This window comes from Pyxicephalus adspersus, chromosome 7 (genome assembly GCF_032062135.1).
Source record: "Pyxicephalus adspersus chromosome 7, UCB_Pads_2.0, whole genome shotgun sequence".
Classification (NCBI taxonomy): Eukaryota; Metazoa; Chordata; class Amphibia; order Anura; family Pyxicephalidae; genus Pyxicephalus; species Pyxicephalus adspersus.
This window is the reverse complement of record NC_092864.1, coordinates 53,645,288-53,659,398: the sequence shown is the minus strand read 5'-3', so window position 1 is coordinate 53,659,398 and position 14,111 is coordinate 53,645,288. Positions and strand designations below refer to the sequence as shown.

General features: G+C 37.7%; 2 protein-coding genes across 3 annotated transcripts in view; both read right to left on the bottom strand.

The window, feature by feature from the left end:
- Positions 1–14,111, bottom strand: part of LOC140335672 (UDP-glucuronosyltransferase 1A1-like) — a 38,020-nt gene that overhangs the window by 21,702 nt on the left and 2,207 nt on the right. Inside the window, exon 1 of one of the 2 annotated variants that reach the window (XM_072418490.1) lies at positions 8,850–9,650. The exons of the other annotated variant lie outside the window; for it this stretch is intronic. Coding sequence (XP_072274591.1) covers positions 8,850–9,587 — 738 coding nt within the window. The 5' untranslated portion in view covers positions 9,588–9,650. Of the gene's footprint in view, positions 1–8,849; positions 9,651–14,111 lie in introns of those variants that run through there. 2 annotated transcript variants of the gene reach the window in all.
- LOC140335674 (UDP-glucuronosyltransferase 1A1-like) lies at positions 228–3,674 on the bottom strand. Its single transcript, XM_072418491.1, has 2 exons — positions 2,743–3,674; positions 228–749 (listed from the first exon to the last, which is right to left on the bottom strand). Exons 1-2 carry the CDS (start codon positions 3,598–3,600, stop codon positions 639–641), a joined length of 969 nt encoding a protein of 322 aa, XP_072274592.1. The 5' UTR covers positions 3,601–3,674; the 3' UTR covers positions 228–638.

The window sequence follows — 14,111 nt, the reverse complement described above, 5'->3', positions numbered from 1 at the left end:
ACATCTAAAGCAAATTTGCATGCCGGTTTACATCTCATCTATTTATATTTATATTCTGATCGTGACAATGACATAAAATTGAAGTAAACAACAGGAGGCTTTTTATTATTTGTGAAAAAGTATGGGAGTATTAATCTCTGCATACAACAAATGTCAAAGAAAACAAAACAATAATATAGCTCATTTTAAAGTGTATCCATAAGCAAAACTGTATTTTATAGTTTTGGATAGACTGGGGAAGGATTACAACTATAGTCATATTTTTTGTCATTCAAGGATCCATTGTCATGCCTGTCTGAAGAGAAAACATTGTTCCTAGGACAGGAAGTAAGAGAAAATCTTCTCTGAAAGCAAAGGAGAATGATAAAACCTTTATCTGCTTTTTATTGTTCTCAGTTTTCTGTACGTTTTCCCCCACATCCTGTCCGGTACAACAATGTCTCTTAGAACAGAAATTTTTGTAATGGATCCTGGAATGACATGGGTTTAAGTCTTTTCCCTTTCTAGAAAAAAACGAAATAAAATGTTTTGCTCATAGATACACTATAAGACATGCAAGTAGCAATAGAATATCCATAATGTGTACCTGGTTTAGAGGCTTTTATTGGCACAGTTAATTCCTCCTATAAATTCCATGTTTAGCAGAATAGGTCTTGGAAATTCAAAAACATAGTCATGCCTGAAGAGCCAAATAGAAGTCTGGCTGTAAAGGTCCATAGTTGTAACTTGCCTGTGGAGATATTCTGATGCTAGTTGGGCGAAAGAGCATAGAAAACACGGTACATGATCAGCTCAACAAATGATAACAGAAAGTTCTTCACTCTTTCATTGAAGTTCATATGGTCAGTGTATGAAGTTAGGAATCCTGGCATATAGGAAGGTGTGCTGGGAACCTGGGTTGCTTCCAGGTCTGCCTCAAAAAAAAACCCTCTAAAGAAGAACACAGCTAATATCACTCCACATGGGAATACTGGATCAATCAGCATATCCTTCACATCTTTTCACATCCTGCTATATAAAACTTTGTCATATTCATCAATCTGTCATACATTAGCACTGCATTCTGCAAAGCGGTCCTCTCTTCAAATACCTCTTTGGTAGATTCTTTTATCATGGATTCAATGTGATCTTCAGGGTATGGAACAGAAAAAGTTCTCACTGTAAATTGGTCTAAATTCTTAAACTGCATACCAAATTCAGGAACAACCACAACAATTTCATGACCTCTGTGGGACAGCTTTTCCACCACTGTTTGCATACTAAGCCAATGACTTCCATCTTGTGCTACAATTAGTAGTTTCCCACCTTTATTCAGTCCAAATGTTTTCAACAATAGAACAAATCTAAGAATCTTGCCACAGAATGCCAGAGTACTCATGTCTGTATCAGAATAACCATGAGATTTATTCAGCTCTACATACACAGATTTTATACCTATTATTCTGATTCCTTAACAGTTAGCATCCCCTTTGCTATTTAGATAACTTTTTTAGGTAGTTTTACAATATCTGACAGTCTTGGAGTTGGAAATCAAATAACTAAGTTTCTCCAGATGCACTGATACAAATTTGGGGAAATTTGCTGACAAGAGAAAACATATTTAAAGTCTGTTTCTGATTACATTTCCGTTTATAAACAGACACAGAAAAGTATTGTGATAAAAAAGACAATTTATCCAAGTGAATTAATAAATAGCACATTTTTTATAGCTCATTGTTTCCTTTTGTTTCTGACATTTGTCTAAGAGTAGACATGAGCATAAATACAAATTTTTGAGGAAGTATGTGGTTTTGGGTCACTGGAGCATAAAAGTCAGTAAAGCACAAGGGGCACTGGACCACGAGGGTCACTGGAGTACAGAGAGTTAAGGTGCGTACACACTTCCAATTTTTATCGTTCAAAACGAACGACGAACGATCGATTGGGCAAAAATCGTTCGTAAAAAAAAGTAACCAACGACGCCGACGAACGAGGAAAGTCGTTGGAAACGAACGACCGGACCGGCGGATCGGATTGGACGACGATCGTTGAACATCGTTCGTGTGTACGATCGTTCGTTGATCGTCCATGGTCTGAGCATGCGTACTAAACGAACGTTCGTTCACTTTCCTGTCGTGCACATAGTTCCTCTATCGCTCAAACGATCGTATCTATTGTGTGTACAATATCTACGAACGATCGTGTCGTTATCTCTATGTGCAGGATCGGTGCTATACGATCGTTCATAGATATCGTGCAGGATCGTTCGTCGTTCGTTTTCCAACGATAATAATTGGAAGTGTGTACGTAGCTTTACTTGAACACAGGGTCAATGAAGTACAGAAGATGATTGGAGTTCAGGGTCACTGGAGTAAAAAGGGTCACTGCACTACACAGGGTCACTGGAACCTAAAGGATCTTCAAACTACACCCACTACTCCTTCTTTGATTGGTTGCTTGACCACCCAAACAGATCATGGGAGCGTTTATACTGACTCAGGGCACTGCAATGGATTCTGGGAGTAGTGTGACTGCTACTCTTTACAAAAAAACTCTGTTTTCACCACGAACAAGTTTGTCAAAATATGTTTGCACACAGACAACACTAAAACATTTGAAGAGGTGTTACCATTTACTTTTTTTACTCCAGGCTGGGCATGCTGGTTGGTAAATCTATTCCTGTTTTTACTGATAACAAATAACACAACGGTTATAAAACTAGTTGCATTAACATTAAATCACAGTAAAAAGCAATGTACCTACTTGAGTCAAAGGCTTTCTTCTAACACAGTTGATTCCGCCTATAAAGACCATGTTTGGCATAACAGGTCTAGGAAATTCAAATATAAAGTCATATCTTAAAAGCCAAATGGAAGCTCTGCTGAAAAGATCCATAACTGTGACTTCTTTTTGCAAGTAATTTGAAGCTAAATGAGCATAAGGAGCATAGAATATGCGGCTTACAATCTGCTCAACATAACTTATTATAAAGTTTTTCACTCTCTGACTAAATTCCATATGGTCTGTGTACATAGTGAAGAATCTGGGAACATAGGATGCTGGAGTTGGAGACTGTGATGCTTCCAAGTCTGCACCAAAGAAGGCCCCTCTTATAAAAGATACAGAAGGTATTGAAAGATGTTCAGCAATTATTTCTCCACATGGGTAGACAGGATCATTCAACATAGCATCAAACTTGTAGTCTTCCAAATATTTAATGAGAGAGTCATTTTGCAGCAAACTCTCACACTGACCAACAACAAAACTGGTTATATTTACTATTCTATCATACATAAACATTACATCCTGTAGGACAGGGCGGAATGTAAATACATCATGACCAGTCTTCTTCACTATGGATTCCATGAACTCTTTGCTGTAAGGCACAGAAAATGTTCTCACTGTGACATTATTGATCTTCTTCATCTGAATATGTACTTCTGGGACTACCATAACAACTTGGTGACCTCTTTGGGACAACTTCTCCACCACGCTACTCATGGCAAGCCAAGGACTTCCATCTTGTGGTATAACAAGCAATTTGCGACTTTCAGTTAGTATAAGTGATGTTGAAAAAAGAAGAATTCCAATAGCACTGAAGCACAAGCCGTAGGTCCCCATTGCTAGGTTTGGAGGTTTCACAGAATGAAAGATATAGTAGCCAGAGTTGCACTCCTTTTCAGAAGTGAACTCTGATCATCAAGCACACATTGTATGGCATAAAAAAATCAAAAGCACAGCAAATGACCTCGAGACTTAGATAACAAAATACTGAGTAAATATTAATGTTTGAGCAATTTGTGCACAAAGAGCAATGACGCACAGAAGTGAGGATGTGCAGAATGAGTGGGGAAAGACAGTGGTAAGGATTGCCTGAAACAGCGTAAGAAAGTGTATCTACGGCCATAATGTATTAGATACAGTAGTGTGGAAAACATTTTAGGATTGGCCTGTCTAGCTGGAGCAGGAATGGTGAGGCTTTCTGAATATTCCACTAGACAGTTAATCTTTTTTAGCAAGTCAAATACAAAAAACATGGAAAACTGAATACATTGCTTGTGGATGTACAGGTGGATTTGTGTAAAATGTCTGGTCTGTGCCATTGTGAACATCTTGTGTTCATTGTGTTGCACATTATAATGTAACAAGGAGGTTAGGTCAAAATGAACCAGCAATGGTCAACTATTTCCTAGGCTGAGATCAGTGTAAAATTGTTATCTCCAGATATCATACAATTGAGTGCTGACACTGACAATTTCTGTATACTCATAAGGAAATGGCATCTTGTCCTTGTCTGGCTCTTCCCAGTTGTGGGAGTTTTGTGTCATTCTTTAACCCCTCCTGACACTTGTAGTCCCACAAATACTTCCATCTTGTTACACTGGCAGCAGCACAGCTCTATCTATGTGATCTAAGCACAGAAAGGGGAATATCAGGAAAGTGTATAAAAATGCAGAGGAGTGATAGACTGTGTGCAGACAGAAAAGGTGGAATATTTGCAACTTTGTTACATTTTTTGTGGGCTAAAACAAATGTACTGATAAATCTTGTTGGATTTGATAGTGCACTCATATTTGAAGGCAATTAAAGAATGTATGGGATTCTGCTTCCCCTCCATTATACCTGAACATTCCCTGAAGTCTCTTCACTTCTCAAACTGATTCATTACATAGTGATCATTGTCAGAGCAACCAACTTGCAGGATTTTTTGGCTTATTTAGATGGTTTTGGGCTGCACTAAAGATAACATATGGTGGACACAGAAAATGCATGTTGACAGCTTTCAGTTCATATGATTTTCTGGCTTCCCATGAGTTCTCCCAGTTTATTTGTAGCATGTTTTTTTTTATCACATATAACAATTTAATAGCTAAATTCATACAAAAAGAAATATTTTTGCAAAGAATACTTTAGGACCACAACATTGTAAATTACACATTCTGTATGGTGAATAGCACTAACTGCAATTAGACTATTGAGCTTTAACTGACTTGCTTGTAAAACCAAGACTAGAAAACTGAAGTTTACTCACCAGGTCCTCTCCATGTTTCTTTGGACAGCTGTGTCCACCAATGAAAAACATATTTGGCATCAAAGGTTTAACAGTTTCCACAATAAAATCATATTTGTAAAACCAAACTTCAGCCTGACTAAAGAGTTCAAGTAACTGTACTTCTTTATGTAGGAACTGGGAAGCCAGTCTGGTGTATTCAGTCTCAATTTGCCGGCAGGCTAAATGCTCTAAAGTGTGAAAAAGAACTTCCCTCACTCTGTGCAAAAAAAAACCCTGATCAGTCCCTGGTTCAATGTAATCTGAATATGGGCACGTTACAGCCTGCCTATCCCAGCCACAGGGAAGTGAGGGCAAAAAATAAATGGATGGGAGATGGAGCAGTTTTACAAGGATAGGCCCACAAGGAAAAAAAGGATCCATGATAGCAACATGAAAGTGACTTCTTTCCAAGAAACTAAGCAACTCCTGGTCAGCCAGGAGATCCAAACAAGTACGAGATAAAATTGATGCAGTATACTTCATCCTCTTATATTCTGTGCTAATAGCACTTAGCAAATTGTCCATCAGAGACTGGCTTGTTACAGGTTTCAGATCTATACTAAACCTGTACTTGAAGAGAGGGGCGTTGTACATCTTCACTGTTATTCCCTTAAAGGAGTCCATGTTCATCATGTTCCTAGGTACCACCAACACTATCTCATGTCCTTTTTGTTGGATTTTATGGACCATAGTGCGCATTTCAAGCCAAGTGTCGATATCCTGAGCGATTACCAGTACATTTCCACTCTCTACCAAAGTGGGAAGACCAAGATTAACAACAATCCAGAGGAAAGTCAGTGAAAGAAAAATCTTTGCCATGTCTGAACAGTCTGAACTGTCTGCCAACAGACCTCAGAGAACTATAAGAAAGTTGTTTGGTATATATTTGGATTTAAGTGAGTCAAATAATATAAATAGTCTGCGTCTATAATACGTCCTGAACACTCCCTTCTATAACAACAATTTATCAGCTTTTTCAAACATGAGATAACTGAAGTATAGTAACCGATAAAATAAAAATCCCTGCTGTCTTAGCACATGTTAAAATGTTTATTGCAGCACAATAATATGCCTTTTTAACACACAATTAATGCACAAGAAAATTTGTGAATGAGGTGTTACCCTGTTTCATGACCATCATCAGGGGATGGGGTGGTGCAAGGGGTACTTTAATACTTGGCCCTGTCAAAACAGTAGACTGTGCCCAGCAAGTTTGGTGTTCTCCCTATGCAGATGGGGGATTGTAATATCACAGTAGAGAGAGATGTCAATGAGCCTGGGCAGCCTGTCAGCTCTGCTCAGTGGGGAGGTGTATACATTGTTTCTTTTTACTTATTCTGTATCTTTTTCTTTCTAAACCTCTGAGCAGAACAAAGAGCTACTGAAAGTTTACCAACCTTTATATCTGGGGTGCCCACACTTTTTTGTCTTGCAAGCTATTTTTAAAATGACAAAATGTCTACCACCAATAAAAAGTTGCACTTAATAACTCCTGTGCAATGTAGAGTTTATTTTGAAGGGAAGGGCTCCGGCATCTACTTGTGTTGCCTTTGCGATCTACTGAGGGTGTTCAATCAGACTTTTTCCACCTGTTATATTTTGCTCCCTGAAAAAAATTACTTGGAGGGAGTTTTTGGTTAAAATTAGGCAGAACTCTGAAATTTTAGCACCAGAGTTGGCAAAATCTAATAGACCAGTGTCTATCTCCTCTTCATGCAGCCCTAGTCAGTACTTTTTTTTGATTAGTTGCAATAGGTTGTTCTAATTACAAGACCACTAAAACAAATTCTGATAACTGTATAAATGTCAAAAAGATAATAAATACTAAGGTCAGGCTCCAATCGCACTTGGCTCTCTTGCTGGCTAGTCATACCCTCTACCTGCACATGTCTTCCTTTCTGGCCCACCTTTGTGCTTGGTTTATTTGCTGTTTAGCCCAATCTCAAGACATGTGTCTCCCTTGCTGGTTTAGCTCAGACCCTTCATTTGCTCCCGGCTACCCAAGGTGCTGAATCTGGGCTAGTCAGCAAGGTGGAAGTGAGAGGGTTTGTTTAGCCATTAGGAGAGCCATGTGTAAGTGGAGGATCTAGTTAGCCAGCATTGGAAGCCATCTGCAAGAAGAGCCCAATCCTCTGTTTGCACCTGTCTTCCTTTGTGGTTAATGAAAACATTTTCAACTGGCTTCTTTTCTGGTGAGCCCAGGTCCAGTGACTTGAACTTTACAATGATGAGACTGCGCATGCGTGATATCGGCAATTTCTTTCCCTTTTGGCGAAAGGGCTCCTTCTGCGCCTGCCTGAGATGCTTGGGCATGCGCAGAAGGAGCTGCCAGGAGCCTCCCGGGATGCATGACATAGGTGTCCACAGGAGGCTCTGCGCTCCCATTCATTCTCCATCACCCAGAGGATTTAAGGGGGCGGTGCTGAACCCTTTTATTTAAAAAAAAAAGGTGTTGCACCCTAAAAAACTGAATTTTTACCTTACAAAAAAGGGTTCGGTACCCTTTTATGTGAAGTGAAATTTCTTAGTTTAGGTACGATTTATATGCATTCACCAAGCAAATTGATTAACTGAATTATCCCTTGCAAGATGATATTTTCCTTTAGTGAGTGAACATCCTACATTCCTTTACTAAATCACACTCTTTAAGTCACTGGCCTAAAACAATTTTACAGAACCAGCAAGTCATAAAAAGCATTGATCTACTTACTACTGAAATTAATAAAAATAAAAGTAAAGTCAGCATTACAGCCATTCAACCAGCATTTTCAGGAGTACTTTAGCAGTTTAGGACACACCATTTATATTATTTTATTTTATCATTTTCTAGTGTCTTTTTCAGCTCTTTATTCCAATGACCTTACATATGCTGGTCAGCATGCCCCTTCTGTCATATTGCACAGACATGGGTTGCCAAATAGAGCAAGAGGTACTAGCGTGAGATGATTTTTTTCTGTGATGCTGCCTTCTGATTGACAGAATCAGAAACCTCATTCTGTGAATTTTCTTTTATCCATCAAAACAATCTTTTTATACATATTCTTTTGATGTGTTTTAAATAAACAACAGGAATGGACTAAGGTAAAGAAGAAAACCCAAATCCTCATGAATGCCAACAAAATTATTGTTAATAAACTCATTCACATTTATAAAACATTTATTGAAAAGGGGAAGAAATAATGTTCCATGGGCTTAGTCTTTTTTTCCATATTTACAGCTTATTTAGAATTGGTGTTGATTGGTCACTTGCACTTAAATATTCTCTTGTACATTATTGTTGGTCAACAGTGGATGGCATGTGTATTCATGCAAAGTTTGCAACAAGCTCTGAAAATGTCTTGGAGGGCAGAAGTTTGTTGTAAATTTCACATGAAAACACAGCACCATCTATTAGTGTTACCTGAGTATAAACCAATATTCTTTTTTAATGCCAGTGTCAAGTAAAAAAAACTTTGGATTATACATATTCAGTTTATCCAGTTCATTACCCTTAACTTTTCACATGTAAGTGTAATGATAGGTGCCCATAGGCATTGATTTCCTGTATATAATGCAAGATTTTAAGCAATTCATAGTTCAATAAAATCTAATTGAAGAAGTTCATACGGTAATTCATAAGCTGTATTTAACATACTTTACATTTGCTTTGTGTATTTTTTTTTTTTAATACTATGTCCATTAATCTAATAATTTCAACCGATCCAAGCCGAGCGGGTACGAAGCTTACAGTGAGCTATGTTTATTAGTTTTGATTATTAAAAATTATTTTAAAATTGGGATAATAGTAGGATTTTTTTCTAATCCGGACTAAACGAACCTGATTAAGAGCCTTTCTTTGAACACAGTTGATTCCCCCTATGAAGACCATATTGGGCATCACCGGTTTTGGATAATCAAAAGCAAAGTCAAGTCTCATTAGCCAAATGGCTGCATGGCCTAAAATTTCCTGCAAATCAACCTCCTTCTGGAGGAACTCTGTGGCCAATTGCTGGTATGGAACATAAAGTAAATCACACAAAAAAATAGAAGCTACTTCAAAAAACAAATTTTGTAGTCTTTGAGGGAAAGTCATATGATCAGAAAGGCCTGATAACATCCGTGGTACATAAGACAGAGGTATTGGACACTGAGAAGACTTGGCATCTATATGACAGGGTATGCTACGTAAAAAATACACAGAAGGTATTGCTAGATGTTCTGCAAGGATCTGGCCACATGGAAGCATGGGATCTGTAAAAACAACATCAAAAGTGGTATTTTCCAAGGTATGTATTAAGTCTTTGTTGTTCAGTAATCTAACACAAGTATCAAACATCAGACTGGCTCCTTCTTTCATTTTCTCATGGACCTTCAGAATCTTCTGTAGAAAAGGTCTTTCCGTGAAAATTTCTGCTGCAAAAGATTTAAAATGGCTTTGCAGCTGTTCACGGGTATATGACACTGGGTAAGTCTTGATGTCATAGCCTTCAGAGGATTGAACATGAATATTAAAATCCGGTGCCACTACAAAGATCTGGTGTCCTTTTTGCCTCAATAAATCCACAACTGCGCGCATGCTAAGCCAATGGCTGCCATCAACAGGTACTACAAGCACATTGCCAGGCTCAACAAAGGTTACATAACCAAAAGAAAAAAATATAAGGACAGCCGTGACTTGTACATACTGAAACATTTTCATCATGTCTCATAAAAGAAGCTTATCTGTAAGCTGCTTTTAAACATTTGTTATTTAATATTTAACAGTCTTTGCTACGTCACAATGTAATAAACCTGGACATTGAGTTCACCTGCATGTTTGTATTGGTTATAAAGGGCAAAATGCAGAGTTTTTGTATATTACATATACTGCCTGGGACCTCAAAGACTTTTGTTGTATGGTATTTACTATTTACATTGACATAAACTATGTTTGATCTCTACAAACTGTTTAGCCCTATAGTGAACCTAAAAGTGTTATTAATAAATTAGATATAAAAACAAACACAAATTTCTAATAAACTAATTTTGTAAATGTGCTTTACTTTACTAGAACTGCTTTTGAATCTAATACTTTCTGTGGACACGATATATAATACAATGATTACACAGCTGGCCCTATGAAGGAATTGGTCTCAAACACACACTAATCCTTCATTGATTGAAAAAAAAAAAGTTATCCAAAAAGTAAAGTTCATGTTTTTGATTTTTCTAAAAGGGTTATACACATAAACTTCAGAAATGTTCTAATGTGTCTATTTGTCTGTGCATTTACAAACATATCCTGTTTGTTTAAATTTAAGAGTCTGCAAAAATCTTATCAAAACAGAAATAGGTACTTAAAAGTAAATGCTCACTGTACAGAGGTTTCTGAATAATATTGAAAAGTCTGCACTATAATAAAATATTTGGTTTTTAATTGTTAAGAATATTTTAGCATGGGGTTACAAATAATAAATAAAAATAAATACAAATTGTCAGACTTTGATGGATTCAATTGTAATATCTGTTATGGTATTACTGTGCTCTGTATCTTATCAAGATATTGCTCAAATTCAACTCTACATAGATAAGTATATCAGTTACAGAAATTACTCTCTCTCTCTCTCTAAATTTATATATATATAAAGTTATAAAAATAAATGAGTTGCCAAAACCATCTGCTAGTTTTCTACTGACTTATTAATATAAATAATGACTAACATTGTGTGCTTTTTGATTACTATGCAAGAACACTTCACTTCATTGTTAAACTAAACCTGTAAAAATGCTGATTTGTACTTGTTAGGCAATTTTGTCTCTCTGGGTTTATAGTTCATGAATATCTACCAAATAGATAAAAGGAGATGGGAGATATTTGATGATTAATATATTTTCCTGTAATAGGTTATTTATTATTTTGACTGCAATATTTGTATTAGTTGACCTGTTCTAGGTTATAGTATTTTTAATAAGGATTATTATGAGTGAATTATTTGACAGTAAATTCTGTCTTAAAAAATATATTTTATTTGAAAAATACATTTGTGTTAAGTGCCAGATAATAACAAACAGTGCAAGGGCTGAACACAGTTGCCTATAGCCACTATCCACTATCCTTATTTATGTGGCAGTATCCATGGGCAAAAACAAACAAAAGCCTTTTCACAAAGGTTCTAAGGATACAAACATCAATGCATAAAAGAGGTCAAACCATGCATGCATATCCAATTACCCCTATTTCATCAACATGCAAATAAAATTATTCAATAAGCCTCAAGTTCATGGTAGGAAGCCATAGCAAATCGCCTAGTCTAAATTCGGGACTGGCTCTTCCCCTCTTTTCAACCCCTCTTTATTTTACTCACCTGACCCTGAGCCAGACAAGACCTAATTTGTTTCAGGACATCAATGATAAAAGCTACTTGATCATGTACACCAGGGACCAAAGGGAAATGCTGTAGGGTGGAATCCATGGTTCGCAAAAAATGGGGACTGGGAGGTAGCCGAATGTGTGGCATTGTTATAGGCAAACTCTGCCATAAGGAGAATACAGGCCCAATTATCCTGCAAGGCAGATAAGAAACAAGGAATCTACTTCTCCAGAGTCTGGTTAGTTGTCTTAATCTGGATGTTGTTCTGGGGATGATAACCAGAAGAAAGTGAGGGGTGGATCTGAAGCTTCTTGCAGAGTTCTTGCAAAAAATTTCAAGGTATACTGTACCCCTCTATCACATACCATGTCTTCCAGGATTCCATGAAGTCTGACTATTTGTTTTCAAAAACACCTAAGCTGTTGCTGTGGCTGAAGGTGCCCTCCACATTGGGATGGAATTAGCTATTTAGTAAGTCTGACAGCCACTACAAAATTTAAATATAGAAGTCGGAAGGTCAACAATAGAGATCATTGACAACATGCTCCAGGTGCAGGTTGGAATGGGCAAAGGCCTAAGTAACCCTCAGGGTCTAGGTCTATTGTTCTTGGAGCAGGCACAGGTGGGGCATGAAGAAACATGTGCCCTGCAATTTTTAGAGAGCTTGGGCAACCAAAAGATTCTCTGTAACAGGTCCAGGGTTTTAAAGACTCCAAAGTGACCTGCCAGAGGCTTGCCATGGCAGGACTCAAGAAAAGAGAGTTGGAGTGTCTCAGGAACAAAGACCTTCCCTACATGAATCCACAGACCATCTGCCCTTTGGAAGTCAGGGTTGGGGTCCGACTGGATCATTAGAAACTTCTTCACAGTCAGAACAGTTTTGGGAGAAGTGTGTGGGGGTGGGGGGGTGGGAGAGGGTGTTTGATCCTTAGGGAAAATATAGGATAAGGCTTTGGCCTTGAAATTTTTGGCTCTGGCATGGAACAGTACATTGAAATCAAAGCGATAAAACAAACGACAAAACTGCCGACAATAATCAGGGGGGAAAGACACCTCTCCAGTGGACCAATTGACACATAGGTTAAGGGCCTGTAGCCATGGTATGCCCAGAATAATGGGAAAGAGTGGAGAGGGTAAGAAACCAAAAACTTCCTGATGGTCAGGGTAGATAGTGGTAATTGGAAGGTAGGTCACCAAGGTCACTTGCCCAGATTTAAATGAAAACTCGTCAGCGAGGCGTGAAGTATTGAGAATAAAAGAACCAAAGAGGATGGAGCTCTGGTAACTGGTGGTGAGGAATCTGACTGACCCTTACCTGCTGGCTTCACGGGACATGATCCCTCTTCTGGCAGGTAACACGGGGTCACCCGGAGCATGGAGTCTAAGCGGCACCTGGTCCTTACTGAAGCACCCCACAAGGGGCAATGGGACAGTAATCCTGTTTAAGGAGCTGGTGCAAAGTCACATCACCAATTATACAGAGCTTCCTGAAAACATGTGGTGGTAATTCCCACAAGCCAGAAAAAAAGGTGGGCTCTATATGACTTGTTGCAGCATATAATGCAAACTTTGAAAACCTTATAGTGTGCAATGAACGCAGAGTAAATATTTTCAGTACAGAAAAATGACCTCTCTGTGCAAGTTGTGTAGGTCAATTGTACTGATTTATTTTGTTTTTTTTTGTTTTTCAATGTATCCTTTTTGACATTAGGGGTTTTTATTTAAAAATGATTCCCCCATCAATTTGTCTGAAATTCACTGACAGATGGTCGTTTCTCTCTAGGGGTATCCTTCCTAATAATGACTTATTCTGCTACCTAGTGTCCAATCTCAAAGTGCACAGCTGTCACAATAGGAAATGCTATCTGTATGCAAAAATGATGAACAAATCTAGAGCAAACTGACAGGGGAACAATTTGTGAATAGTGCCCTAAGTCATCCATGTTTAGCCATTATATTTTTCATATGTTTTATACTGTCAAAGTTCTTAGTGAATAATTAAGGCACTTACAATAGTCTTGGTATATGTGTAGAAGAAATGCCTAAATCTTCTGCTACACAAAAAACACAAACCAATTTAGGATCAGTAAGTAGTGCATCAATTTTATTACTCAAAGCTTTCAAGGTTACAGATTATCCATCTGTTGCTTAGCAGGCTCCCACAAGTTTTGTGGAACAGTGAAATCATTTTTAGTATTTCCTCAAGCATTTATTAGGCAACACAAGGGAATAGAAGATCAACAGTGCTTTCTTCTAAACATTTGTAAGTGGGCCTTTACATCTTCATTTTGATCAGACACAGAGTAAACCATGTAAAATTCAGATTCCCCTATTGATGAGGTATTTTGAAGGCATCACCACCACAATCTAACACCCCTTCTGTGCCAATTTTTCCCCCACTTACTCAGCCAGCGACTACCAGCTATAAGGTTCCCATTATCAGGCAGGTTTAAAATTCGCAAACAGAAACACCAGCTGTATTTATAAAAGTACAATAATTCCTGGTTGTAAACCTTTAAAGACTCAGTTGCTTTGAATGTTACTACAATTAATTTGAATTTATCTGCATGTATCTACCAGTCTTGCATAAAACCTCACCCTCTCAATGAACTCTGATCTAGTTAACATCTATGAACTCCTGCAACTGAGAGTTTGTGTACTTTGCAGGAATAAATAAAACAGTATTTTGAACAACTATGTACATCTGTAAACTAATACAAATATACTGAACATAAACAATGAACAACCCA

Coding starts and splice junctions, on each gene's coding strand:
- LOC140335674 (XM_072418491.1), bottom strand. CDS start 3,600: ATGGGGACCTACGGCTTGTGCTTCAGTGCTATTGGAATTCTTCTTTTT. Junction 750..2,742: donor GAAGAAAGCCTTTGACTCAA/GTAGGTACATTG, acceptor TCGCCCAACTAG/CATCAGAATATCTCCACAGG.